Source organism: Rattus norvegicus, chromosome 7 (assembly GCF_036323735.1).
Source record: "Rattus norvegicus strain BN/NHsdMcwi chromosome 7, GRCr8, whole genome shotgun sequence".
Lineage (NCBI taxonomy): Eukaryota > Metazoa > Chordata > Mammalia > Rodentia > Muridae > Rattus > Rattus norvegicus.
In genome coordinates, this window is record NC_086025.1 from 115,516,592 (window position 1) to 115,539,721 (window position 23,130).

At 49.3% G+C, this 23,130-nt stretch overlaps 2 protein-coding genes and 1 long non-coding RNA gene across 5 annotated transcripts in view; 2 read left to right on the plus strand and 1 right to left on the minus strand.

The window, feature by feature from the left end:
- Mei1 (meiotic double-stranded break formation protein 1) overlaps positions 1 to 7,027 on the plus strand; it is a 53,363-nt gene extending 46,336 nt beyond the window's left edge. Inside the window, exons 25-31 of one of the 2 annotated variants that reach the window (NM_001130555.1) lie at positions 1,390 to 1,468; positions 1,651 to 1,826; positions 4,585 to 4,666; positions 5,036 to 5,142; positions 5,873 to 6,004; positions 6,166 to 6,278; positions 6,831 to 7,025. In NM_001130555.1, coding sequence (NP_001124027.1) covers positions 1,390 to 1,468; positions 1,651 to 1,826; positions 4,585 to 4,666; positions 5,036 to 5,142; positions 5,873 to 6,004; positions 6,166 to 6,278; positions 6,831 to 6,876 — 735 coding nt within the window. In that variant the 3' untranslated portion in view covers positions 6,877 to 7,025. Of the gene's footprint in view, positions 1 to 1,389; positions 1,469 to 1,650; positions 1,827 to 4,584; positions 4,667 to 5,035; positions 5,143 to 5,872; positions 6,005 to 6,165 lie in introns of both variants that reach the window. The other variant, XM_063263619.1, reaches the window with a different exon arrangement.
- LOC134479947 (uncharacterized) lies at positions 820 to 14,903 on the minus strand. The gene is made up of 3 exons (XR_010053897.1): positions 14,535 to 14,903; positions 7,056 to 14,497; positions 820 to 2,012 (listed from the first exon to the last, which is right to left on the minus strand). It is a non-coding gene; the product is annotated as an uncharacterized LOC134479947 (long non-coding RNA).
- On the plus strand, positions 9,946 to 22,564 carry Ccdc134 (coiled-coil domain containing 134). Of its 2 annotated transcripts, NM_001024355.1 has the most exons (6): positions 9,946 to 10,256; positions 11,648 to 11,769; positions 11,967 to 12,051; positions 14,899 to 15,080; positions 15,380 to 15,451; positions 21,083 to 21,890. In NM_001024355.1, exons 1-6 carry the CDS (start codon positions 10,154 to 10,156, stop codon positions 21,206 to 21,208), a joined length of 690 nt encoding a protein of 229 aa, NP_001019526.1. In that variant the 5' UTR covers positions 9,946 to 10,153; the 3' UTR covers positions 21,209 to 21,890. The 2 variants fall into 2 exon arrangements, with proteins under 2 accessions (NP_001019526.1, XP_038935693.1); XM_039079765.2 differs by lacking the exons at positions 9,946 to 10,256; positions 11,648 to 11,769; positions 11,967 to 12,051 and adding an exon at positions 13,247 to 13,355 and having other exon boundaries at positions 21,083 to 22,564.
- The last annotated feature ends 566 nt before the right edge of the window (positions 22,565 to 23,130 follow it).

A 23,130-nucleotide genomic window follows, 5' to 3' on the forward strand; every position in this document is an offset into this window, starting at 1 on the left:
GCCTGGTGGCCAGCATCTGCCCAGCTGAGGACCTGCCCATCTCCGATGCTACAATTCAGTCTAGGATGCTCAAAGGACTTCTTTATACTAGACTATGAGCAAGACGGTAATAGTTCCTGCCCCTGACAGATCTTGGTAGAGGTGAGCAGAACAGACTGGCTTTGCACCTGCCCCTCACCCCTGCCAGCTCTTCAGTGTGGACTCCAGGCATGTACTTACAATGCTCCTAAACCAGGCTCCAAAATAACTCCAGAGGAAGTGAAAGTAAGAAGCACCCCTTTTGTTTCATGGATGAAAGCTAGGCAGGTGGAGAGAGATCCAGTGACTTATTCAAGACTCAGCTGACAGGTAGCAGAGCCAGCATCCATCTATCCATCCATTCATCTATCCATTCATCCATCTATCCATTCATCCATCTATCCATCCATTCATCTATCCGTCCATTCATCTTCCTTTTTTTTTCTTTTCCTTCCTTCAAGATCTATTTATTTATTATATATAAGTACACTGTCGCTGTCTTCAGACACACCAGAAGAGGGCATCAGATTCCATTACAGATGGCTGTGAGCCACCATGTGGTTGCTGGGATTTGAATTCAGGACCTCTTGGAAGAGCAGTCGGGGCTCTTAACCACTGAGCCATCTCTCCAGCCCTCTTTCTTTCATTTTTTGAGGCAGGGTTTCTTTGTGTAAGCCTCATTGTCCTGGAACTCGCTTTGTAGACTAGACTGGCCTCTAACTCACAGAGATCTACCTGCCTCTGCCTTCCAAGCACTGGGACTAAAGGCGTGTGCCACCACTGCCTGACTAGCCAGCATTCTTTTTTTTTTTTTTAAAGATTTATTTATTATATTTATATTACACTATAGCTGTTCAGACACACCAGAAGAGGGCATCAGATCTTATTACAGATGGTTATAAGCCACCATGTGGTTGCTGGGATTTGAACTCAGGACCTTCGGAAGAGCAGTCAGTGCTCTTAACCACTGAGCCATCTCTCCAGCCCTAGCCAGCATTCTTTACTTAGTTATATAGCAATTCGTTAAGTAATTCAGGCTGGTCTCAGACTAACAATCCTCCTCTCTCAAGGGGGTGATAGGCATGAGGCACCACACTTGGCTAGAGCGAAGATTTGGATTTGGCCTGTGGGACTTGTGGTCTTCTGAGTTAGGTGAGGAGAGCCAGAGACTGAGCCCAGTGAGGCTGAGCTTCAGAGAGGACTCAGGTCTCTGGGTACAGGCTTGCTTGCCCTCCTCAAGCAGGACAGTATGGCTCTGAGGGCTCTGTGTCACCTCCCTGACTTCATGTAACAGGTGCAGTGGGAAGTGGGCCAAGGTGCCCACGCTCCCAGAACACTGATTAGATGGAGCCCTTTCCACTTCTCCACCAGGTCCATCAGACATTATCTGTGGAACTGAACCAAGTATTGAAGGCTCTCAGCTTTCCAAAAAAGTCGGCATTGCTGTCAGGTACCGTATGGACTTCCCAGTAGGAGAGAAAAGCCTTTCCCTGGATTCTGAGATAGGACCAGCTACCCCCCAACCCCCACCCCTACCCCCTCAAGGCCATAACTGCTTATCAGCATCGCTTCTGTGTGGGTAGAAGATGGGGAAGGAGGACGATCTTAGTGTCAGGAATCTTGTGTTTCCAGCTGCCATCCTACGATTCCTGCGGACGGCCTTGCAACAAAGCTTTTCCTCTGCCTTTGTGGCCTGGGTACCCTCAGGGGGTCAACCACTGTCAGCTCCTGAAGATGATGTCCTAGCTCCACTGGGAACATCACAAGTGCTATCCCTGTTGATTGGGCTCCAGAACCTCCTGGTACAGGTAAGGCTGTTGCTGATTGGACCCCGGCAGTGGGAACTCCTGTTCTCAGGACAACAGAAGGGAGGGCTTCCTCTCAGGAGACTAGTGCTTCTGTCAGAGCAGCCTTTGTGTCACGAGGCTGAAATCCCCGCCTTTGCGGGGTGGCGGCAGGAGACCAGGAGTTCACCATCACTGTGCTGGAGATCTCTAGAGGGACAGAACAGACGGAATGAATATACCGTAAAGGGAGTCTGTTAGATTACAACTGTGCCTGTCTCCATACTGGAGAGGCTGGAATCAGTCGGTGCTCAGTGTATGAAGCTGGATACCTCAGCAGGCCCAATCTGATGCTGAAGGTCTAAGGCACTGGTTCTCAACCTGTGGGTTGAGACCCTTCTGAGGGACTGCATGCAAACATTTGCATTACAGTTCCTAACAGCAAAATTGTAGTTATGAAGTAGCAATGAAATAAGGTTGTGGTCGGGGGTCCTCACAGCATGAGGAACTTTATTAAAGGGGTGCAGCATGAGGAAGGTTGGAAACCGCTGCTCCTGAGGATTTCTGAAGAGCCTCTTGTCTCCAGTGCAGAAATCAGGACTGAGCCAGCACTTGGGACGTAGAGTCACGCAGGCAGATCTCTGAGTTCAAGGTCAGCTTGGTCTACACAGTGACTTTCAGGACAGCCAAGACTAAATAGTGAGACCCGGACTCAAAAAATCAGATTAGACAAAATCATCAGATTCTTCCCCCTCTCTGTCTCTGGGGTGTGTGTGTGTGTGTGTGTGTGTGTGTGTTTGAATGCCCACAGTGTGAATATGTATGTGAGAGAGACTGTGTGTAGGAGCCCTAACCCTGTGTGCCCACATTTGCGTGTGTGGAAGCAGAAGACCACCCCATGTCCTCAGGTGATATCCACCTCCAAGTTTTGTTTTGTTTTTTTCAAGACAGGGTTTCTCTATGTATCCCTGGCTGTCCTGGGACTCACCCTGTAGACCAGGCTGTCCTGGAACTCACCCTGTAGACCAGGCTGTCCTGGAACTTACCCTGTAGACCAGGCTGGCTTGGAACTCAGAGATCCACCTGCCTCTGCCTCTCTGCCTTTGCCTCCAGCGCTGGGACTAAAGATGTGTACTACCACGCCTTGCACTCCATTTTGGTTTTTGAGACAGGGTCTCCCACTGGCCTGGTACTCACTGAGTGGGTTAGATTAGCTAGTCGGTGAGCCCCAAGGAGCTGCCTGTCTCTACCTCCTGTCCTTGAGCTTGTAAGAGTACACTCCCACACTAGCTTTTTATGTGAACTTTGTCCGTTAAACTTAGGTCTTTGTGCTGAACACAGCAACAACCCCCGAATATCAATGCATACACTATTTGGGGTGAACCGGGATTAAATAAATACCTTTTTGCGGGAAGGAATACCGGGGAAGGAAAGCTCATTGGCTGAAGGCTCAGGCCTATCTAGACACCTCATTAGCATGGAGAAGAACTACAGGTAGGGTTTTTTTTTAGATTTATGTGAGTACACTGTAGCTGTCCTCAGACGCACTAGAAGAGGCATCGGATCCCATTACAGATGATTATGAGCCACCATGTGGTTGCTGGGATTTGAACTCAGGACCTCTGGAAGAGCAGTCAGAGCTCTTAACCGCTGAGCCATTTTTCCAGCCCAGGTGTATTTGCTACATGCCCCAGCCCATGGTCCTCAGTGGGTATCATGGTTGCATGTTCCAGTGCAAGTAGAGGCAGGCAGGAAATGGCTCTGCTTGCTCCTGCCTTACTCAGTCCTGCTCTTTCTTTTTTTTTTTGGTTCTTTTTTTCGGAGCTGGGGACTGAACCCAGGGCCTTGCGCTTCCTAGGCAAGCGCTCTACCACTGAGCTAAATCCCCAACCCCAGTCCTGCTCTTTCAGCTCTACCATTTCTTATGCTGTCTGGCAACAAGGTCCCACATGCCCTACAACTATCTTTTCTAGAATTTCGCATAATTACATAACATTTGGACTTATTTCCAGTTTCTTTCATTTAGCTTAATATTTTTGAGATCCACCCATATCAGTATTTCTTTTTTTTTTTAAGATTTATTTATTATATGTAAGTACACTGTAGCTGTCTTCAGACACACCAGAAAAGAGCATCAGATCCCATTACAGATGGTTGTGAGCCACCATGTGGTTGCTGGGATTTGAACTCAGGACCTCTGGAAGAGCAGTCGGTGCTCTTAGCCACTGAGCCATCTCTCCAGCCCTTGTTTGTTTTTTAATACTGAGGGTTGAACCTAGTGCATATGCTTGGGGCTCACTGACCTCTCTGAATGTCTTGCCTCTGTATATGCTAGGCAAGCACTTTACCACTGAGCTATATCTCCAGCCCTAATCTTAGCACTTGGGAACCCGAGGCAGGAGGGTTGCCACAGTTTGGGGCCAGCCTGATCCACACAGTCGAACCTCCATCAGCCAGGTATATAATACCTGCTTCGAGAAAAATAAAAATATATGCTTCACAAAACATGTTACTTAATATAAGCGTTGTGATCAGTACATGGCTGATGAATCTAAGAAGCTTTTAATATTATCTCCAGGACTATACTCCATATCAGAAAAACCAAAACCTAAATAAGTGGAAAACAACTTTTTCTTCGTTAAAACTAAATGTCTGTGTGTGTGTGTGTGTGTGTGTGTGTGCAGATGATGATGATGATGACGACCCTAGACTTTGAGGCCAGCCTGGACTACCTGTCTCAGAAAAACAAAATCCTAACCTAATTCTGTTTTGTTTTTTCCAGAAAGACCCTCTGTTATCTCAAGCTTGTATTGGCTGTCTGGAAGCCTTGCTCGATTACCTGCACGCCAGGAGCCCAGACGTCGGTAGAAACCTCTATTCTCTTGTTTTCCCGTGATCAAGACTAGAGGGAGTGAGCCCGTTATCTTACCATCCCAGTGATCTGACAACACTGCAAAGGACACTGCCATGTCCATTGTCAGATGTGGACACTGAGGGTCAGAGTGTTCCAATGTCCTCTGCTGGTCACAGTGCTCTTAAGTGGAACAGGCCTTCTAGCTGCCCACTTCCATGAAGTCATGTGATAGACTTTCCCTGGGAGTCCATCTGGGTGGTCTGAAGTCCAGACAAGAAACTCATGAACCCAGCCTCTCCGGTGGTTTTTTTTTTTAAGCCAATAGGAAAAAACTCCTCTGGAGTACACATTAACACCTGAGGACTGGTGTTTCTTGCAGCACTCCATGTGGCCTCCCAGCCCTGGAATCGGTTTTTGCTGTTCACCCTCTTGGATTCTGGAGAGAATGCCTTCCTCAGACCTGAAATACTGAGACTTATGACCTTGGTAAGTGCAGAAAGGATAGCTCTATGGCCGTAAGAGGTCAGCAGGTGTTGCTAAAGTGATCCAAACCATGAAGGTGTTAAAGAGCCCTCACTCTGCAGGAGACCTGCCCAGGGATTCCCTGTGAATAGTAGCATCTGTCCTTAGGACACATTTTTCTCTTCTGTCATGAAAGAATGACCAGGGCCTGTTGTAATATGACAGACAGATGGGTCTGATCTGCCTAAGGCCCCTTAAAAAGACAAGTAAACGAATTGTTAAATTTGGTATCTTGATAGTGTTGGGCACATAATGTTTTTTTTAAATAATTCTCGTTGAATACAGAACACAAGAACAAGCTCATGGGTGACAGTGGGTGAAAGTCAGAGGTTGGTGTAAAGTGTAGAGACTGTTTCAGCTTGAGGCTCAAAGGGTTAACAGGCAGGAGACAGTATCACAGTGGGTGAAGTAGTTATAAGGACCACACACGGTTCATCTGGTGAGTTTGCAGTGCAAGGCTGGGGGAGGAGGGAGCCTGATGAGGTCCCCAAGGCCAGCTCCCTCATGAATTCAGTCTATCTTATCTGCCCTTTTCTCCTGTGAGACAACCCCACCCACTCTCCCCAGTGCAGAGCTTAAAAGCAGGACTCTGGGCTTTAGAATAGTGTTTTCAGCTCAGGGCTGGTTTTGGCAGTCCACAGAAAATGGCGACCCCTCTAAGGGTGGTCATTTGGGGCTTTTATTCCTGGGCTAGTTCGTGCAGTACCGGAGCAGTGGCATCCTCTCTCGTGAAGAGGTGGCTCTCATTTTGCAAGGTGCAGCTTTGGCTGACCTGTCAACTCTCTCAAAAGATACACTCCAGGCTCTGCATGGCTTCCTCCTGCAGGTGAGTGGGAAGGGGAGGTTGTGTATGAAGCCAGGCCCTTAAGACCATCTTCTCTGCAGAAGGTGGAGCTCTGGCCACTGAAGCCATTGAGAAGTCAAAAGGGTATGGGAAATGGGGGGACAGTTAGAAAGGGCATAACTCTCCTGTCCCTTCTCCTACAGGTACAGCGCATCGGTCTCCTAAATGACAACAACATGACCCAGACCTTGCAAGCCTCCTTGGAGGGCCTTTGCTCCCGCACCTTCCCAGCCCAGCCAGTCTTTCAAGACATGCTGTATCCTTTCTTGCATCTAGGGGCTTCGACCTGGGCAACATCACCAAGGCCATAGAGGCTGTCTGTAGCAGTATGCTTTCCTCAGTCCAAGTAGGGAGGGAAGGTAGTTGGGAAGTCCCTAAAAAAGCCTGGGTTTGAGGCCAGTCATGACTGCACATATCTATATATCCCAGCACTTAGGAGGCTGAGAATAAAACCCGGGCTGACCTGGTATTCAGTGTTCCCTAGGTTACGGTTTGCTCATTCACATTATAGTGCTTGCTGGTGTGTGTGTGTGTGTGTGTGTGTGTGTGTGTGTGTGTGTGTGTGTGTGTGTGTGTGTGTGGTATTCTTTACCCCTACTGGCTACTCCCTTGGCTATTCACGGGACAGTCAGTTTTGTTATATGGCAACTGCTGGCCCATTTTGGAATCCGTGCCACCAATATCAGAAGCACCCATACTCTTACCTGACCATGCCTGCCCTTGCTGGGTTCCATGATATCCCCCCCCCACACACACACACCCCTTCAGGTCCATTTCTCTTTTATGCTCCTCTCATGTTTCATGTCAGTTGCCTTGGAGGTGTGTCTGTTTCCCTGTCTCACATCAGAGACTGAGACATAAAGGCCCAGAAACAGCAGAAAAAATGAGACCTGCAGATTCAGGACACAATTGTTAAGGGGCAAACGACACGATCACGCCTTCCTCTGGAGCTATTTTACTCCACCGTGGAAATGGAATCAGGAAATAAAATAATACATTATCGTTCCTGTGTGGGCTTTCACTCTGAACTCACCTTCCTCGCACTTGTTCTTCAGCCACTCATCGGACACTGGCTTGTTTCAGTACGTGATGGAGAGACAGAGTGGAGAGTGACAGCTCTTAAGGAGCCTGTGCAAAGTGCTAAAGTTATACATAAAGGACATGAAGAACCCCTGAGCTGGGAAGGCCCCAACCTCAAGGGCCCCAAGCCCTGTGGTTGGACTTTTGAGAGGTACTTCACCTCCACTGGGCATGGGGAGAGGTATAAATCTCAGGGGGAAAAAAAAAATCAAACCCTCAGTCTGTCTCCCATTTCAGTTCCCCTGGCTCAAGCCAGCCTTCTCAAAGCCCTTTTCTATCTTCTTGTGGGCAATGGTCATTTAACCCGTCGCTGGCTGCTGGCAGACAACTCTGCCCGCACCTGTTAGTGTTTATCAGCCCAGCCTGGGCTTTCTGTGCTTACTGGCCGCTCCACCTGTCTTCCCGGGATCCGGCTGTCCTGACACCCTCAATCCCCACCCCGGAGCAAGAGATAGAAACAGACGAAGAACTCTGGTTTAGAAATCAGTGGACAGAGGGGTTGGGGATTTAGCTCAGTGGTAGAGCACTTGCCTAGCAAGCTCAAGGCCCTGGGTTCGGTCCCCAGCTCCGGAAAAAAAAAAAAAAAGAAAGAAATCAGTGGACAGGATAGGCAAGTACGGGATGCCCGCGCTCCGCACTACGGATTCTGCTAGTTCCTTGGATCTTGCGAACTGGTGTTTAAGATTTGACTCGGATGAGAAATCAGACACTACGTTCAAAGGGCCGGGCAGCCAGGGTTTCCGGCCGGGGTTTGCTGACGCGCTTTAAGCAGGGTAAAGGCCCCATCCCTAGCTTAACTTCCTCCAACTCTACCAGAACCGAGATCACCAGCGTGCCCAGCTCTGCCTTCCCCAGGACCATGCGGTTGCCAACAGCTGCGGCTCCCGGCGCCGGAGCACAGCAGGGGCGGAGCCGGAAGTGAAGTCAGCGGAGCGCGGCGGTCGCGGCCCGGTCTCATTGGTCAGGAGCAGCGCAATGGGTGGGACAGCGACTTGTCGGTCTCCTAGCACTGAGGCCAGCTGCTCCAGTGTTCCGTGCCTTGCCGGAGTTGGGCGCTTCCGGCTGCAAGCCGAGGGGCTGCTCTCTTCTTACACCGCTAGCCTGGGTAGGTGAGGGCTGGGGAGCCGGACGGTACTGTAGGCTTCATGGGAGGGGAGTGCGGAGCCCTCCGCACTGTGTGCGGGTTTCGGGACTCGGACACCTCCTAGAAGGGCTCGCTAGCTCCTCCGAAGCCCCAAGGCGCGGAACGGACCGCTGCCCGGCCACTACCACTGGCTCTACAAGACGAGTTCGGAGTCGCTTGCCGAGCCTGAAAGAGTTCTGGGGACGCTCGGGACCGAAGTGAGATTTAGAGACCGAAGAGTAGAGTAACAAACAGTAAAGAAAACCAGACCTGTCCCGCCACGGTCCGCTACTTTGCTTTCTCACGTTTGTCCTGCTTGAGTTATCTTATCCTAGGTTGTCTGGTAAATTTCTGTTTCCCAAGGTTTTGCTGTGGCCTGGTTCAGGTTCCCTTGGGTTCTGGAACGTGAGGCAGAAGGTCCTGGATGATCTTGGAGTCTTTCTGTAGACTTCTGCTGTCCCGTCTTCGTGGAGACAGGGGTTCTCTTAACTGTCTCTTTCTGAGCATCTCAAATTCTGGGTGGGGGAGTGGCCAGCGTTGATAGAAGGTGCCCTGTGCTTATTTAGAGACAAGAGACAGCGCATTGAGCTGAGAGAAAGACTTTTGGCTCAGTCTCGGAACAGCTGTAAGACTGAATAGTCAATTTTTTTTTTTTTTTTGTCTTTCAGTTTCCACATTAGTAAAACTGGGTATCATCTGAGTATGAGGCTTCCGTTGTCTGTCATTTTCCACTGCATCCTGTTCCTTGTGGAGTTTTAGGCAAGACCTAGATTAGTTTCAGACTTAAGGAAATTCTCCAGCTCAACCTCCCAAGTGGTGGGATTAAAGTCACGAGCTACTACTCCTGGACCCCACTTAATGTTTTACTTGACCAAATCCCTCTCACCCTTAAAAAAAAATCCAAAAACAACTGTGTGTGTGTGTTCATGCGTGTATACCTCAGTGTGTGCATGTGGAGGCCAGAGGTCCATACTGGGTATCTTTCTTAATTCTATTCCTATTTGTTGAGACAGGGCCTTTCACTGAAGCTGCAGCTTCTAGATTCAGGCAGGCTAGTTGCCTGGCAAGCCCCAGTGATAGTTGTGTCTCCAGCTCCTCAGCTCTGGGACCACAAGCACGCACTGTGCCCAGTTTATACATGGTGCTGGGGGTCAGACTCGGGTTCCAACTTTACCTACCAAATCATCCCCTCTGCCCTGCCTCGTCCTTTTATGCTTATATGTTTGTTGATTGTCTCTCACCCATTCAAGGGACAAAGTACAAGTTCAGGGAGTTCCTTACTCCTTGTTCTCAGCTCTATAAGAGCGTGGGACATTGATCAATAACGGTAGGCTGTTGTTGGAATAGGAACAGATGCTGCATGTGGTTCCCGAGTGAATGGATGCAGTCTCCAAGTCTTCCCTGCTTCCCTTCCCATCCTGTGTCCCTTCTTTCTCATGTCAGAGGAGGTTGGAGAAGGAGGGAAACCACACAAGTCTTACATACATTTTCACTGTCCCAGACTCCTTGACTGACAGATTTTTATTGCCCGGCCCCTTTCTCCAGATGTAGTACATTGTCCAGACCTGTAGCTCTGCATTAGGAAAGGGACCTCCTATGGCCTGTTTTATAGGAAGCTACACAAAGGAAGCTATAGCTCGGAGAACCAGGGCGCTAGCCCAGGAACAAGGCAGATGTAGTCAAGACTCCGACCTAGAGCTCTAGCCTCAATCCCTGTCCAGTGTTGTAAGCATTGCTAAAGTGTCTCTTCCTTCCCCTCTCCTGCAGTCCTGTAGGCCTGTACTGTGTGCCTGCTAGCCAGCAGCCCTGGCTAGATCTTCAGGGGCCTCCCAGAGCTGGATGCCTGGCATTCGGAGGCTGGGGAAGTGTGTTTTCACTAAACTCACTCCCTGTCTTTGAGTTGTTCCTCTAGGTCCAGAGTCTCAGATATGGACCTGCTTCAGTCCTTGGCAGTCTTCTTTGTCCTGCTGTTGCCTGGCACAGAAGTCACAGGCACCCTGAAGAGCACTCTGGACCCCAGCCTCAAAATTTGTATCTCTCTCGGACTTGGGTGGGGTGTGAGTTAGCTGTCTTAGAAGGGCTGGTGAAGGGGTTGGGGATTTAGCTCAGTGGTAGAGCGCTTGCCTAGGAAGCGCAAGGCCCTGGGTTCGGTCCCCAGCTCCGAAAAAAAAAAAAAAAAAAAGAACCAGAAGGGCTGGTGAATGAGATCTCTCAGCATCCATAACTCCTTGGGGGATCCCAGGGGTGAGTGGACAAAGTTGGTAAGCGTAGGAGGGAGGAGGTAACGAGCTCCAGTCAGACTGAGCATGTCAGTTTTCTCCTGAGCCTGTTCTCCATCCCTCAGATCTGCAGAGGCTTAGGACTGTCCATGCGCAGTACCTGACTAAGTCCTCACACAGCCCCTCCAGAACTTTGGATTACCAGCTCATCTTGCCTGGTCCTTTGAGCCATGCCTTGGCAACCCAAAGATGAGACAGGACCGTCCCGGGTTTTAAGGGATCTATGGAGCCACCAAGTCTGTGTATCAGTTACTGTTTTGTTGCTGTGAAGAGAAAGAAACCATGACCAAGGCAGCTTATAAAAGGAAGCATTTGGTCAGGGGCTTGCTTATGGTTTCAGAGGGTTAGTGCTTGGTCATCCTGCTGGGATGGGAGCAGACAGGCAGCCTTGGTGCTGGAGCAGTAGTTGAGAGATTACATCCCAATCTCTAGGTGAGGGGCAGAGAGAGACTGGGCCTGGTATGGGTTTTGAACCCGCAAAGCCCTTCTCCAGTGTTATACCTCTAACTAGGCCTTACCTCCTAACCCTGTCCCTCCCTCCCTCACTGAACACTGTCCCCTTTAGAGAACCCCTACTCATCCTTCCATAACTCTTCTGAAGCCCCATCCTGCTGTGAGCTGCCCTGTTTTCTTGTGAACAGGGAACTAAACATTTAAATACGAGCCTGTGAGGGCTAGTCTCATTTAAATCACCACAGCATCCAAACAGATGACCTTGTTCCTGTGACCAGAGCCTCAGATGGATACAGGAGGTCTTGGGACAGCACTGTGCTATGGTCCTACTGAGCAAGGTCTTGAGAACTGAAATTTCCAGGAGAATGGTGGGGGCATGTGGCTGACGCTATAGTTTAAACACTGTTGGAGGTTCTGGAACAGTGAATGATTGTGTGAGAGATGACAGGAAACAGAAGGGCAGTTGCCTGGTTTGGAGTGTTGGACTTGGTCTCTCTTCTGTGTGCAGAGTCTTTGAGATCTAGAGAAATGGTTCATTACAGGTCCCATGTACTTCACAGGCAGTTTGTCCTTCCCAGGGCATCCCAGCTGTGGCCACCCACAGCTTTAGTGGCACAGGTTAGGAATGCGTGGGCCCTCTGAGTCAGGGCCATTGAACTGGGTTTTGCTCCTTAACTTACTGCTGCTCAGACAAGAAGATGTTTGAGGTGAAGCGTCGAGAGCAGCTGTTGGCGCTGAAGAATCTGGCTCAGCTGAACGACATCCACCAGCAGTACAAGATCCTCGATGTCATGCTTAAGGGACTCTTTAAGGTGTGTCAGGAAGCAGGGCAGCTCACAGCAGGACAGGGGTTCAGTGGGAGCATGGCGTAGGGTCCTCTGAAGGGGACGGTGCTCAGCGAGGACATGAAGCGTAGGTAGGAGAGTGGAGTGGGATTCGGGTAACTGGGGCTGGATCTAAGTTGTGAAGGGCTCCACAAAGCCACTCAGCCGAGACGGGGTTCCTTCAGGTGCTGGAGGACTCCCGGACAGTGCTCATTGCTGCCGATGTGCTTCCAGACGGGCCCCTCCCCCAGGACGAGAAGCTGAAGGATGGTATGGTCTCCCCAACCCTGCCCTTGACTCCCTACGCCCCTGGGATCCTCTAGCTGCTCCTTCTCTGTTCTTACCACTCTGTCCCCTGCAAATATCCTTGTGTGATACTTGAGTGATAGACCTGGGATAGATAAGGGCCCAGTGTGGTTCTCTAATCTTTTCTGGGCTTCAGAACCAGTCTCTGTCCTTAGCAGGTATTCCTTTACGCCGTCCCGGGCTTAGGACAGGGGAACCTGAGGAGAGTCGCTGCCCACTACCACAGGGGACAGGACAGAGCCTGTCAGTCACTCTTTGGGAGGCAAATGACCAGGACCTATTAAGTATCTGAGTCAGAGTGTAGTTACCAGCACTCTTTGCTACTTTAGTAACATCCCAAACTCCTTAAATCCCTTTTCAGACAGGGCGAGGAAAACAGGTAAGGTGAAGGGCTGTTTCATGTCTCCTAGCCCCACCCCCACCCCCGGCCTGTCCTATAAGAGCTCCTCCTTGGTGGTAGTGCCTCTTCACGCCTACTAATGGATCACAGTTTTGTTTTTTCTCACTGTGTAACCTTGGCTGCCCCAGAACTTGAAGTGTAGACCGGGGTGGCCTCATGCATCGAGATCTCCCTGCTTCTGCTTCCAAATCCTGGAATTGAAGGCCCGACCTAACCAATCACAGTTTAGCAATAATAGTTCTTAGGGTCACTGAGAGGAGGGAGCAGAGGGAGCAGCTTATGCGTGACTAGTGACGCCTTTCAGGTGCCATCCCTCATGTCAGATGGAGGAGAACACATTGTCTGCCTTGGCTCTTCTCTCAACCAAACTGAGTTTTTTTTAAATGATCTGTTTATTTATTTTATGTATGTGAGTACACTGTAGCTGTCTTCAGACACACAAGAAGAGGGCATCAGATCCCATTACAGATGGTTGTGAGCCACCATGTGGTTGTTGGGAATTGAACTCAGGACCACTGGAAGAGCAGTCAGAGCTCTTAACCGCTGAGCCACCTCTCCAGCCCCAAACTGATTCTTGAGTTCTCTGAGCATCAGGATTGTTCTGAAGTCCAGGGAACCATGGGCCACATGCCAACGTGACAGATCTTTGGCTTCTGCTTGCCTGGACCAGGAGGGACCCCTGACCTCCCTGGGCTTTTGGGTCTGCTCTGCTTCAGGAGTAGAGAAGGTGAAGATATGGCGACTCTTCATCCTTACCTAGGTCTACGGGACTTATCACTAGAGTGAAGTCTAACCCCAGTGCAGACTGACCAGTTGACCTCATTAGAGAAGGGAAAACTGATACAATTCAAATGCCGAATGGCTGTGGGTAAGCTAATGCATTGCTGTTACCTTCCTGGTTAGATATACTGGCATAAGATTATGGTGTTAGAGGGAGCAGGGTGAAAGAGCAGATATTGTAGTAAATATGTCCAGACAATTTCCAAATAACCAGGAGTTGGGGAATACCTATAATCCTAGCTGTTAGAAAAAAGATCATGAACCCGAGGCCAACCCGAGACACATACTGAGCTTTAGGCCACATAAAGATACTACTGCAAGTGCTTAACAGAAAAGTAAAGCTAGTTATGCTGCCATGCACCTGTAATCCCAACACTTGGGAGGTAGAGGCAGGGTCAGGAGTTCAAGGTAATCCTTGGTTTTATAATAGGTATCAGTCCCACTTAGGCTGCATGAGACTCTCTGTCAATCAAAAAGAAATACAATTAAATGGAAATACACACACACACACACATACACACCTACACGTGTGTGTGCATGCTTGCACAAACACACACGCATACCAAGCTACCCTCGAACTCAGAAATCCACCAGCTGCTGGCTCCTGAATACTGGCATTAAAGGTGTGTGCCACCATTACCCGACCAGAAAGAATGTTTTAAACAAAAACACTATAACTCTGACCCTTTCACTAGCTGTCCTGACAGAGCTGACCTTGTACAGTTAATACTAAGGCACAGCTCTGGACACTTAGCTCCAAGCCTGGGTAGTCGGACTCTACAAAACAATGCCCATTTCTGATTCTCAAAGTAAATTAGTCTTTTTTCAAACATGGGAATACCTAGGGTTTTATGTAGCCCTGGCTGGCTCCATAACTCTGTAGATAAGGATGACCTCCAACTCCTGACCCCTGGCTTTGTACTGACCAAGGCAGTAGTGCCTGAGTTCAGAAGATGTCTTCTAAGCTCTCAAGTTTGAGGTTAAACACATACCTCAGGTGTGCAGGCTAAGTCTGGCACTCACTGGTTAGCTGCTATGCTCTGTTTGCTTCCTGTTGCTGTGGTGAAGCACTTGGACCAAAAGCAGCCTGGGAAGGAAAGGTCTCTGTGTTGTTTGTTTTGTCTTGTCTTTTGTTGTTGCTTAGTGAATACCGAGGGAGGCCAATGCAGCAGCCACACTGAGACTGTGGAGGAGTGCTGCTTGCTGGCTTCTCTGCATGTTTTGCTCAGCCTGCTCTCTTGTATAAGCCCAGGATGGCCCACCCCACCTGCTCTCTTGTGTAAGCCCAGGATGGCCCACTCCACAGTAGTCATTCCTCCCACATTAGTCATCCGTCAAGAAAATGGCTCTGTCCACAGACCAGCGTGTGGATGAGCTTCTCTGATTGAGGCTCCCTTCCCAGATGACTCCCGATATATCAAGTTGAAAAATAAAATTCCACCAACAAACAAGCCCCTAAGCAACGGCAGCCATCTCTTCCTGTAAAGCAGTCCCTAGTGCATCGCGCATATGCAGTGAGCAGTCTGTGATCGGTGGCTGCCGTGCCCTTGTCTGATTGGTGGGTGGAGGAGGTCTGAGGTGGACGAGAGGAGAACAAGCACCCTGACAGCTCACTGCATCCCTCTTGCCAGCTTTCTCCCATGTGGTGGAGAACACAGCCTTCTTTGGTGATGTGGTGCTGCGCTTCCCGAAGATTGTACACCACTACTTTGACCATAATTCCAACTGGAACCTGCTTATTCGCTGGGGCATCAGCTTCTGCAATCAGACAGGTGTCTTTGACCAGGGGCCCCACTCACCCGTCCTCAGCCTGGTAAGGACTAGTAAGAGGGCTGGGATCCCTGTCGGGTGGTGAGCTGGGAGCCTCAGCTCTGGATGTGGTTGACCCTGTCAGTTATCCTAGCTACTTAATGTGCTCTGTAAGTGTCAGGGCACTTTGTGTCATAGAGGCCTAATTCCAAAGGGTTCTGTGCTGACTTTCGGAGGTCCCTAGGGATTGTTTCCGGCCCACATTTGCCCAGGCTCTGAGGCTTAAGATCCTGTATAGTGGAATGGCTCTCTCGTAATCAGGGGCAGGAGGCAGAAGAGGATGACCAGCTTTTTCATCCACAGATGGCCCAGGAGCTGGGGATCACTGAGAAGGATTCTGACTTCCAGAACCCATTTACAATAGACCGGACCGAGGTGAGCTGCTGGGGCCTGTGACTGTCGGTGTCTGATGGGCATGGGAGGTGGTTCTGTGGGACTAAGGCCTAGGGTATGCTGTGTGGGCTTGGAACCAGACAACCCAATGTATCCGATGTACTCAATGTACTCAAGTAACTGATGGTTTGGGTAAGTCACAGTTCCTCTCTGAATGAGCACCACAGCTGGGGTCTGGTGGAGATTGGGGATCCCTCATATGTACCCCAGGTTGTAAGTGTCAGAGTGACCAGCTGAGGCCAGGTCATGTTCTTCCCTGCTCTGAGCGTCTGGTGCTGGTACACTTGGGGCTTCTGTTCTCACGCCTACATGTGCCTTTAATCTAGAGTTCTAAACTTGGCTCTGGGGGCTAACAGCTGCAGCTTGAGAAGACAGATGGTGACACAGGGGGAAGGGATCAGAGGGAGCAGGGCAGACCCAGGAGGACAGGAAGGAAAGGCTCCTCCTGTGGGTGAGACTGAGTCTGACAGGCTTGAGGGTCTACCTGCGTTGTCTGGATGCCAGGTTTCCAGTACAGCGGAAGCAGTAGCCAGACTGTTAGCCTTGTGGCCTTGGGTCCCCTTGTTCTTCAGGTCTTTACATGGAAGGGCCAGGCAGATGTGGGGCATGCAGTAGGCTTGCATTATACCTACAGACCACTGTGCTTAGGAAATTTGCCATCTTCATAGTGAATTAAACAGATCTGTGCTTTGCCAAGAAAAAGATAGATACCTTATCCTTCCAAGATTAGTCTCTGCAAACATAATCCTGAAAAAGTGGTCTGGATAAAGAGTTGCTAGAAATGAGATGTGGTTGTACTTACCTATAACCCCAGCAATCATGAGGCTGGACCAAGAGGCCACCTGTCTATGTAGTGAATTTGAGGCTAGCCTGGACTAAAACTGCCTTAAAACAAACCAAAAATAAAGTCAGTCAAACAAGAGGATTGACCAGATTGATCACTAGGTACTCAGTAAGCACATAGATTGCTGGGGCATTGCCTCCTGCCGGGCAGTCTGACCGAGGCAGTGACCGAGTCCATTCAGTTTGTCTCATGTCACTGAGGTACAGTCATATGCGTTGTTTTTGGTTTATTGATTTGAGTTTTGAGATAGTCTCACACTGTAACTGAGGTAGACCTTAAACTCTGCCTTAGCCTTCCTTCCAAGTGCTGGGTTCCAGCTGCCACACGCTCGTTCTGAGGATGAGGATGAGGCCAGCCTGCAGGACTGACTTCAGTTAGCATGTTCTTCAGGGTCCCCAACTCAAACAGATGTTGCTTAGATCTTGGGACTAAGATGTCTCATTCAAGCCATTAGAACATCGTCTAAAAATTAATGTGCACCCACCTAAGATTTAGATTTCATCTGCCAGTTTTACTAAATGTATTTGTTAATAGTTATAGGAAGCAAAAGCAGAGCAGCAGTCATTCAGCGTGGGCCAACGTCCCTGGGGCCTCTCTCTCCCGCTGTATGCTTTTAAGTTGTCAATACATTATTTGGCCAAGTCCTGGGGATATTTAAGTGCAGAATCTTAGCTTCTGTTGCCTTGTGTGGTATAATTCAAGGCTGCTCAGACATTAAGAATAAAAGATAGTTTATCTGCGAGAATAAAACAAGATTAGGCCATCCTTGCCCAGCACTCTGAGGACTAGCTACCTCTGATGGTGTGGAACACAGGACAGTAGTTCATTATACTCTATGTGAGTTTTCCCGTCACGTGGATGAGAATTGCATGCCCAGTGATGGTTAGTGGTACCTGCCACTGGATTCTTCTCTGAGTCTTCTAGAGTCTTAGGGCATCCCCAGGTGCTTGTGTTCTTGTTGAATTATTCATGTGTCCCCTCCTGATACCTATAATGTAACTGTTCTCTAGTTACTTCCCCTGTTCACCTAGACTTTGTTTCAGAAGGTTCAGATGAGAGCGGAACATGGAATTTTTACATGTTATAGAACTGATTGTGGTGACAGGCAGGCAGACAGACAGACAGACAGACAGACAGACAGACATTTTTACATGGTTATAGAACTGATTGTGGTGACAGGCAGGCAGGCAGGCAGACAGACAGACAGACAGACATTTTTACATGGTTATAGAACTGATTGTGGTGACAGGCAGGCAGGCAGGCAGGCAGACAGACAGACAGACATTTTTACATGGTTATAGAACTGATTGTGGTGACAGGCAGGCAGGCAGGCAGGCAGACAGACAGACAGACAGACAGACATTTTTACATGGTTATAGAACTGATTGTGGTGACAGGCAGGCAGGCAGGCAGGCAGACAGACAGACAGACAGACAGACATTTTTACATGGTTATAGAACTGATTGTGGTGACAGGCAGGCAGGCAGGCAGACAGACAGACAGACAGACAGACATTTTTACATGGTTATAGAACTGATTGTGGTGACAGGCAGGCAGGCAGGCACGCAGACAGACAGACAGACAGACAGACATTTTTACATGGTTATAGAACTGATTGTGGTGACAGGCAGGCAGGCAGGCAGGCAGACAGACAGACAGACAGACAGACATTTTTACATGGTTATAGAACTGATTGTGGTGACAGGCAGGCAGGCAGGCAGACAGGCAGACAGACAGACAGACATTTTTACATGGTTATAGAACTGATTGTGGTGACAGGCAGGCAGGCAGGCAGACAGGCAGACAGACAGACAGACATTTTTACATGGTTATAGAACTGATTGTGGTGACAGGCAGGCAGGCAGGCAGACAGACAGACAGACAGACAGACATTTTTACATGGTTATAGAACTGATTGTGGTGACAGGCAGGCAGGCAGGCAGGGAGGCAGACAGACAGACACACACACACACACACACACACACACACACACACACACACACACACACACACACACACACATGTAATCCCAGCCGTTTGGAAGGTTGAATAGGAATATCCATTGAGCCCTGGAATTTGACACCTGGGACAAAATCCAGGGGAACTAGCTTTCAGCATCCTCTCCCCGTGGTCATGGAAGATGTATTTAATTCCCTCAGCAACCAGTCGTGACGGGGGCTTCCTTCGTCAACTCTCTTTTCTGGGAGCCAGTTACATGAGTGCCCTGTATCTAACGAGTCCCCAAACTCCAAGCTGCTGGAAGGAGACTTACCACAGACCATATCGATGTCACAGACAGTGGAGGACAATGAGCCACGCGTCCTGATTAAGACTGTGGTTTGCAGCTGCCAGGCAAGACCCAACTTTAGACACAGGGCTTTTAAAAGACAGCACCCAGGCCTGCAATTCTTTCCCTGGGTTTCATTATTGTTTCCTTGTTTGTTTTGAGACAGGGTCTCATGTAGCCCAGGCTAGCCTCAACTCCTTATCCTCTTGCATTTACCTCTAAAGTTCCAAAACTACCACCATATCCCACCACCACGCACGGCTACCACTGCACTGCTAACTAATTTCTGTTCAACACCTTAGTTTTTATCCTAGTGGAACCACAGGATTATGGTGGGACTATGCCTAACTGTTCATATCTAGCAGAATCTCTGAGGTTCCTGTTGAGCCAGTGCAGCAAGGGTATAGTTTTCCCCATCAGTAGTGGTTCCTGCTTCCAAATGGTACACACCTCAAGGCTGCTTGCTGTAATCATAACTCTGAGAAGTATCCCTGGGCAAGACCTCGATCCAAGTGGGACCCAGTCAGTGCAGAGGCCCAGGGCCTTGCAGAGGTCATTCTCGCCACAAGGGGGCACCAAGAAGATGCTTAGTTTCTGTAAGTGGGTTTTTCTCACCCTGTGGTCACACATGCCTCTGTTCACAGAAGATTGAGTCAGAAGTGTAATGTTATCAGAATATGCTCTTAGATGTGGCCATCAAAGCAACACAATTTCCCTGGGCTTCCCACATAATATACAAATGGCTTCCAGCCTGCCCATTTTAAAAGGTTTATTTATTTATTTTATGTATATGAGCACACTGTAGCTGTCTTCAGACACAGTAGACTCCATTACAGATGGTTGTGAGCCACCATGTGGTTGCTGGGAATTGAACTTGGGACCTCTGGAAGAGCAGTCAGTGCTCTAACTGCTGAGCCACCTCTCCAGCCCACTGCCCACTGTTTTGTATTCAGCGTGGACCTCTCTACTTCAGCAGCACCCGAAGAGTCTCTCTCACTCTTTTATTATTGATTTATTGTTTGTTTGGTTGGTTGGTTTTTGGAGACAGGGTTTCTCTGTGCATCCCTGACTGTCCTGAAACCTGCTTTGTAGACCAGGTTGACCTTGAACTCAGATCTACCTGCCTCTGCCTCCCAAATGCTGGAACTAAAGGCCTGTGCCACCATCACCCTGCTGAAGATTCTTTTCTTCTTGAGATAAGAGTGATAGAATCTGGGGGGTGAGTGGATGTCTGGTTCGTTCTATTTAGTTGGGCATTCCACCAGCTTGACCTGAATAGTCATTTCCGTCTCTGGACCACTCGGGGACTTCCCCCTTCTCCCGCAGACATGGACTACTCACTCGGCAAGTAGGTTATGCCACAAGGTGGCACTCTTAGTTTGCTTTTACCTTGGTCACACATTTGTCAATTTTGTCCTAAGGATATATAAAAGGACATATTTCACACCTGAGATTTGAATTCTTTGTGTTTTATATATTCTAAAGAGCCCATTTGTTGATTTTTGTCAAAAATGTCCACTGACTGCTGTTGAGACCCACGCGGGATTCTGTGCTTGGGCTATAGTGGAACACAGCACCCAATACCAACATTCCATCTTCCTGAAACACTGTTGTAGGTGTCAGGTGTAAAGTAGGTGACCACGAAGGAGGAGCCCAAGAATAAATTAGTACAAAGTTGTAAAGAGGGCACTAGTGAGAGGGCAGATGCCACTGAGGAGGCGGCCATAGAAGAGGTAGGTCTCCAGGGCAGTGGTGGCAGAGTAAATGCAATGCCACAGACAGGGCTGGAAGGAGGATTCTGGGCTTAGGCCACAGCTTGAGCAAAGGCCTGCAGGAGTATGGCCAGGGGTCTCATCAGTCATAGAGACAAATAAACACAGATGCAGCTATGATAGTTTCTTGGCTGTAGAGACCAACAGGAGCTGAGGATTGTGAGACTTCTGCAAAGGGTAGTTGAAGAAACGTGAGGACCTGGGGTTGAGGCTGGAGTTGCCCCATGTCCTCTGTCTATCTCTGCTTGCCAGCATCCCAGTCTCTCACTTCTCGATCATGCTCTGCCAGTGTGACTTCTGACCCACCCTCTCCTGGTGACTGTTCCTTGTTCACTAGGGCAGCACCTGCTGTCTAGGACTCCTAGCTTGCCTCCCTCCTGAGGGTGTGTCTGACAAGGATTCCAAGAACCACACTGCTCCAAGAGTCACACTGCTTCCTCTTTCTGAAAGAATGTATTTGTTTTCCAGTTCATGCCTTGGCTGGCACCTGTCTGCCATTCCTGGAATCTCCTATCTCATTGCTTGTCAAGCTCCTGATTATCTCATGGTCCAGTCAGTGGCTTCCTGAGCCCTTTCATCTGATTTCTTGTCTGGGGCTTCCTGAGGGCAGGGCCTTCTCTAAGAATCTTCTTGTCTTACATTCCATGATTTAGCTTGGAGGAAACCCTTTGCTACCCCTAGGCTAAATCTAATTACTCTGCTCATCTCAGTTTATTCCTAGCACTGACCCTTTCCAGAAGGCTTTGAGGGAAGAAGAAAAACGCCGGAAGAAGGAGGAGAAGCGGAAAGAGATCCGGAAAGGCCCAAGAATTTCAAGATCCCAGTCTGAGTTGTAGCCCTGGACCAGCCTGGGGCCTGAAGGATCAGCAAGTGACCAGTGAAAAAAGGCTGTGATGTGGCCGTGGTGTGGCACCGTCAGGCACCTCGATGAGCACCAGCAACTTCCAGATGGGAGGGAGGCCTACATTTGCTGCATCCTCAGAAGCCAGGTTTGAGCCCTGGTCAAAAAGACAGAGCTTCCAGGATCTTACAGCACACTAGGGATGCCTTGAGAGGACACTGTTCCACAGACAGGATCATGCAGGGAAGCTGCTGGAGGAGGCTGGCTGAAGAAACTCCTGGCTTGGATCCCATTGGTGAGGGCAGGCTGCAGGCCAGATGCTGCTCTTCGTAAGGAAGCAGCAGAACCAGGCTCTGAGTTATAAGTGAAGGCGCTGTGCTTGCAGCCAGCCTATGTCACTGGGCTGCCTGCCTGTCAGGGGTCCAGCTCTTTGCAGAGCAATACTAAAAGCTAGCAAATCCACTGGCCTCCCCAAGGCTGGTGAGAGAACTATTAGGGCAGCAGACACTTCTGGAGATGTTGGGACCAGCATGGAGTACATTTCTACCTCATCAAGAGGGGAAGTCCTTGGGTTGGGGATTTAGCTCAGTGGTAGAGCGCTTGCCTAGGAAGCGCAAGGCCCTGGGTTTGGTCCCCAGCTCCAAAAAAAAGAACCAAAAAAAAAAAAAAAAAAAAAAGAGGGGAAGTCCCTGGCCTCTGCAGTGCAGAGAAGCAAGAGCTAGGTTTGGTCTCACTCACTCACTGCTGCCCTTCCTGACGGGACAGTTTGGAGAGGGGACTCAGGCGTACCCTGGGAGAGTGTTTATTTCAAGGAGACCTTAAAAGAACATGATCTCCATTCTCAGATAACTGGAGACAGTCACTGAGCTGGTTCAGGGACAATCCACTTGTTCTCTCTGCTGCTAAAGATACTGCGGCGAGAGGCTGTAGGGGACAGGTTGCAGGGGAAGGCTGTGCTTTGTGATGGGTCTACTGTAGCTGAGTTGATCAGACAGTGGACTTCCTAGCTCAGGGTCAAGCAGAGCCCTATGGCCACAGAGCAGGACGCTGTGGAAGGAGTTAGACCCTCAGAAGGCAGCCTGGTGTCTCTAAGTTTCAAAGCAGGTGGCTGTCTTGGCTCTATTGAAATTACAGCTCCACCTCTTTGATGTTGCCAAGCCAAAGTGTATGGCTTAAAGGAGCGGAGACACCCCAGCCCTACCTCCACCTCAAGTGCAGGTGTTGCTAACAGTGCTCAGTCAAGACCTGAGTCTTGGCCTGATTGGCCTGGCCTGCTATTTCTCTTCCCTGTGCTGTGCCTTCATTGGTAAAATAAATCTGATGGTGTCTGAATTCTCTGACAAGCTCTAAACCATGTCTTCCGAGTTTTTCCCTGACCTGACTAGCAAAGGGAAGCCAGGTATTGGGGAGGCTTCATGGAAGGTTCTAGAACAGACTGCTTCCCAACAGTCATCCAGGAAAAGTAGAGGGGTAAGAAGTAGTTGGGAGGAGTGCTGGAGTTTTCCTGTTAGCAGTGCTTTGTCTTGTCTGCTAGGCACAAGAGATACACAGCTGGCCCAGAAAATGTAGGCTGCATTCCCAAGGCCTGTCCCTTCCCAGCTGTGTGACCCAGCTGATTCCCGGGAGGTTTATATGAGATGACAACACTAGAGTTTGTGACTTGGCCCATGAAAAAGATGGGATCTACCCTGTCATCTGTTGAACCTGCCTTAGTGCTTATGGGACTAGGGGCTCTCCCTGTCCCCTCCGTCTTTGAGAGAGGCTGTAGTCACTCTTTTGCAAGGACAATGCCTTTCTAGAGAAATTCTTTAGAGACCTGTGTACAGGTCTCCCTTTCTCTCTCTCTTATTCTCTCTCTGAGACAGGGTTTTACTGTGTAGCGTTGGTTGTCCTGGAACTCACCATGTAGACCAGGCT